This window comes from Cynoglossus semilaevis, chromosome 5 (assembly GCF_000523025.1).
Source record: "Cynoglossus semilaevis isolate Cse_v1.0 chromosome 5, Cse_v1.0, whole genome shotgun sequence".
Classification (NCBI taxonomy): domain Eukaryota; kingdom Metazoa; phylum Chordata; class Actinopteri; order Pleuronectiformes; family Cynoglossidae; genus Cynoglossus; species Cynoglossus semilaevis.
In genome coordinates, this window is record NC_024311.1 from 267,337 (window position 1) to 272,853 (window position 5,517).

General features: G+C 38.5%; 1 protein-coding gene across 1 annotated transcript in view; it reads right to left on the minus strand.

The window, feature by feature from the left end:
• Positions 1-1,755: 1,755 nt before the first annotated feature.
• katnb1 (katanin p80 (WD repeat containing) subunit B 1) overlaps positions 1,756-5,517 on the minus strand; it is a 28,958-nt gene continuing 25,196 nt past the window's right edge. The window contains exons 17-20 of the mRNA XM_008309869.3: positions 5,022-5,098; positions 4,217-4,291; positions 3,081-3,197; positions 1,756-2,402 (exon numbers count right to left, since the gene is read on the minus strand). Of these exons, the coding sequence (XP_008308091.1) occupies positions 2,261-2,402; positions 3,081-3,197; positions 4,217-4,291; positions 5,022-5,098 (411 nt within the window). The 3' untranslated portion in view covers positions 1,756-2,260. The remainder of the gene's footprint in view (positions 2,403-3,080; positions 3,198-4,216; positions 4,292-5,021; positions 5,099-5,517) is intronic.

The following is a 5,517-nucleotide window of genomic DNA, read 5'->3' on the forward strand; positions in this document are numbered from 1 at the left end:
TATATACATATATATACATATATACATATATATACATATATATATACATATATATACATATATATATACATATATATACATACATATATATATATATATATATATTACATATGTATATATATATATATATATATTATACAGTAGTAATGAAATAAAATATTTGGTGTCAATCTCAATTTAAACAATGTAAGTAAAGCAAATAAAACCACGTGCCAACTGCCGGAGAATTCATTTTATTATTGTTATTGTGTTTGCTGTTGAGCTGGTTAGATTTTAATAAAGACTGTCAAATCCTGACCTGGTTATGCTGCTATTGGGTTGGCTTTTCATAACAAGTGATAGCTCGTCCGTGTTAACAGCTAAATAATGTGAAATGTTGCTAGCAAGCGATTGGGTCCTGTCACAACTGTGGTATCGTTACAGCACCCCCTTTCATCAAAACTTGCACTTAATGGTTGGTAATGCAGCAAGGGTAACTGTTGCGGTGGTAAATTTGTTGTTTTGTTTTTTTTTTGTGGTTTTTTTTTGCATTGACAAGTGGTCCCCTCTACGCCACTTGGAGACCAACCATTCTACATTAAAAGACAAGCGCGATGTTACATACAAATTGTCTTAACGTTTATTATTACCAAATACCTTTTTTTTTCATACCAGTCGTATCATTTTATTTAGTTGTATTTAGTTTAGTTGTATTTATCCGCAGCAGATACTGGTACACAAACTTAGAGTGCCCTCTAATGGCTATCGGTGTGAAAATAATGAACATGTACATTTTTAGTGGTACAGGAGTAGCAGATATGGTCACACAAGCCTAGAGTGCCCTCTAGCGGCATTCAGTGTAAAAACAACCATGTGAAAGTTTGTTTTTTTAAATATACCAAAATACTAAAACTAATTCTAAACTAAATCGAGAAGTATTTTTGAAACATACCATAATAGTTATACCTGGGAATGGAAGTTTTTGGAAAAAAAAATAGTAAAACAAATCAATGCCTGTGGGCCAAACGCGGCCTACAGTCGTATCATTTAATTTAGTTGTATTTATCCGCCATTTATCCGTTGTTCACTTTCATCTAGTTGCTGTTTATGGTAACAAAGAAGGTAAATGTTTTGTTTGTTTTTTTTTTGCTGATGATGTTGATGAACAGGTTGACAGATGAGGTCAGGCAGGAGGCTCCATAGGCGTTTGTAATTGTAATGTTTGCAGATGACATCTGTGGTGAGAGTACGAAGCATGTGGAAAAACCTGCAGAGGAGGAGGTTTGGTTTGAGGTTTGAGCAAAGAACGAAGGTCAGGAGAAGCGAAAACAGAATACAGTAAGTTGAAAGGGAAGGTTTATAAGTAGTGAGACCTGCTATGACGTGACGGTTACAAGACAGCGTCTCAAGAGGCGCTCGAGATGAAGATGCTAAGGTTTTCACTGGGAGTGACCAGGATGGACGGGAGTAGAGATGAGCAGATCACGGGGACAGTTAAGAGCAGAGCAGAGCAGTTTGGAGATAAAGTAAGAGAGGTGGAAGTTGAGACACGAGTTGAGGAGAGATAGTGAATATATTGGACAAGGGATGAGATGGATTTGCCAGGAAAGAGGAGTAGAGGAAGACTTCAGAGAAATCTAGCTTAAAATAGTTGGCAGCGGATTGGGATTTGGACGACCCCCGGGAGCTAACCGCGGAAAAAAATGTTCTAAGAACGAAAGATTTAGAAAAGGTTTCTTTCATCTTCTGTAATACCGTTATCATAACTTCACCAAATGCTGTAATGTTTGACTTTATTTATTAATTAGGAAATGTACATTTAAAACAGTAGAAAAGTGAAAGCTCACAAATCAGTCAGTGTTAATTATTCCTGGTGCCCTCAGCTTATGTCATCATCAACCATCCTCGTCCGACCCAAACACCCTTTTTTTTTTCCAGTACTAACGATGGTTATGCAACATCAAATACTCCTAATGTGCGGAGGGATAAAAATTGTGGTAAACATCAATCCTCTCACGTAGCCAAAATCAATGATCCATGTTTCTGATTTTTTTTTTTCCTTCGGTACCTTGCCACGTTTGCTCTATCACCAATGGTCTCCATTGACTTCGTGTAAGTCCACAGTATGGAAACTCGTCCATCGTCTTCCTCTACGCCTTTGGCAGGGATCCTGTTGTATTAAAAAAAAAAAAAATTTCTGTGCCCATCAGCTGCTGCGTTTGCCGATCAGTTTGTTCACGTGGTGTTCCTCGACCGGGATTCGAAAAATCTCGTTTGAAGATCAGGGCGTGTCGTTGAGGGGCTCCATGAGCAGCTGCAGTTCTTTGAACGTGCTTCCATGTCGACCCACCTGCGCCGCCTTGATCTTTGTTATGTTGCCGAGGCTCTTCAGCTGCTTGTAGCACAGTCTGCATTTCAGATGACTGCAACGGCACAAAAGAGTTTGTCAACCAAGAAATAATCGATGTCCCTACCCTTGGTCTATAGTCATGAACTGAAAGAACAAGATCCCGGATACAAGTGACCCAGGACTCACTGGAGCGACTATGTCGCTCGGCTGGCCTCACTCGCTGTCCCTCGCTTGGTTATTTTACCTATTCTTATAACAATAATATACATTTTTTTTTCTTAATTATTATTATTTTATATGATCAATATATTGTTTATATCCATGTTTTTGATGTTTAAATTAAATTTAATTATTGAACAGAATATTTCTGGGGGGGCTTGGTCAAGTTCAATTTAGTTATGTTTAATGGGGAAATCCAATCGAGATACAGCAGTGAAGTGAATCGACACTCGAGTGCTGCCGTGGAGCGGATTAGTTCTTGTATCTCGAGGTACAACTGTCCCTCTTCCGCGACACCTCACCGCCCTCCGAAAACCGTGCCCACAGCGACGAAATGAATGTCTACATGTTTTTATACAAAACCATCTGCTTAGAAATCTGCATGAAGAAGACAGTTAGTTTGAAGGGTTCTTCAATTCAAAAAAGCCTCTCTATAACACGAGGAGTCGTCATCACCTTGCTTCTACCTAAAATAATAACGCGTATAATTTTATCCCCGTGTTTGCCTTGTGACCTAGTAAAAATGACTCACCGTTCCTCCCGTGTGATGTCTACTCCGACAGACGGCACAGCCTTCAGCGTGTCTGCGATAAGCATCCAAAAATGTTTCATGACGAGCTTCAGTGATGTGCAGCCAGTCTGCATGTAGCTTTATGCAAAGAGAAAATCAAAGTTTAGTTTAGTTAAGTTAGCGGAGAAACCAAGCTGAGAAGGATGTGCAGCAGGTGAGGTTGATTAAGGACAGAGAGGGGAACGTGATCACAAGTGAGGAAAGTGTGCTGAGAAGATGGAAGGAATACTTTGAGGAGTTGTTGAATGAGGAAAATGAAAGGGAAAGTAGAAACGAGGAACCAGAGACTAGTAGGAAGGAGGTAGATCAGGTTAGAAAGGATGAAGTTAGAAGAGCCCTGAAGAGGATGAAGAATGGAGATGGAAAGTCAGTTGGTCCTGATGACATACCAGTGGAAGTATGGAAGTGTTTAGGAGAAGTGGCGGTAAATTTCCTGACTGGGTTGTTTAACATAATTTTAGAGGCTGACAAGATGCCTGATGAGTGGAGAAAAAGTGTTCTGGTGGCAATTTATAAGAAGGCTGATGCATAGAGTTGTAAAAAACTACAGAGGGATAAAGTTGATGAGCCATATGATGAAGATTTGGGAAAGAATAGTTGAAGCTAGGTTGAGGCAGGAAGTGGAGATTTGTGAACAACAGTATGGTTTCATGCCTAGGAAGAGTACCACAGATGCTGGCCCAGTAATAATACTATTGTTTTGTTCAAATTTAGCCGTGCCAGCCAATCAAACAAAACAGGTTTTTTAAAGACACTTCTTAATGAAATATGCAATATTTTACCTCTAAACTCAGACACAGGAACGCACTTTTCCCTTTAACTCTTGAGCACATCGCTTTTGATCACTTCCTCATTTGTCCCTAATTGACTTTTTATTTAGATAGAAATCATTAGATCGTGTCACATTTCATCAGTTGTGAAAGACAAAATACAGTCAAGAAGAACAACTACAGTTTTTTAAGTTAATTTGAGGGGTTCATTTTGCTAAAAAAAAAAAGGTGTTAGGGATGAACTAAACAATAATAACAATTATTGATTCTGCACCGCAGCATCTTAATGAATACGAGATTAAACTGGTGACCCAAGACGTCACTTACCTCTCATATTTACTCTGCAGCAGTTTGTCGAGCTGAGGAAGTACTGTTGTACAAAGGTCTAGTTTCCACACAGTCCTGGAAGTTAAAAAGTCAATGTTAATGACTGTATTTGGATTTTTTTTCTTGACAAATTTATGTGAACATACATTTTCACATTTGTAGAATCTTTTTTTTTCTGTCCAACAAAGTGTGAAATTCAGGACAAACATATGATAAATCAACCATCTTCTGCATCTTATTCATCCTAAGCGGCAGAGGATATATTAAAAAGAAACAGCTCACTGAACAAACACAAGCTAGCTAATTCAGTAATAAGAAACGGAGGTATCAAAAAAAAAACAACAAAATCCTCAACGAACGGGACCCGTTGTCTAATGCTAGTTAAAGAATGGACCACCTTAAAGATTCTTTAATGTATCTGGGCATGCCTCCTAAAAAAAATCTTTTAAGATGGCATTCTGCCTGGACAACTTAAAGAATCTTTCCAGACAGCGCTGCGGTCCAACTGCGCTGCGGTTGTGTCACGGTCATTGAATTATCGAATGGTTCAATACAGTAACGTGTTATGTTGCAACCCTAATTTCACATATACAATGTATATACTGTACATATATATATATACTCTTAGCTTTTAGAAATGTTTGCCTATTGCATCCCAATTATTCATTTTAACTTACAAACTCACATTTGAAACGGGACAAAAAAAAACCTGCATTCATATCACTCAAAATTAAAAAAAAAAATACAGTCCAAACTTAAGTATGTATTTAACATTATATACTGTGTGAGAATGTATCTCTCTTACGGTTGTAGGTTGATGATGTTGAGAATGTCTACAACGATAGAAAGATCGTTCATGGAGACAGCAGATTCCAGAGCACTCTGCAAAGAGAGAGACACCAGGTTAGGGATAGCTAGAAGTAAGAAAATACTTTGTTGGACTTTATGACCTTTCTAAGAAGTATAATGTAAACAACAAAAGACTAATTTTGCAGTTTACGCCTATTTACAAATGAGACATTGTCTCAAGTCAGTGAGACACCGATCCTTAGCGATACAGTGATCCCTCTCCTATCGCATTGCGTTCCGAGACCCTCCGCGAAGTAGGGCGAGGTCGTTTTTATATTATTTAGGTATAAATTTACACTTTACAAACACCCCCCCCTTCCTTCCTTCCTTCCTTCCACCCTTGCTTCCTTCTTTTCTTCCTTCCTTCCTTCCACCCTTCCTTCCTTCCTTCCACCCTTCCTTCATTCTTTCCACCCTTCCTTCATTCTTTCCACCCTTCCTTCATTCTTTCC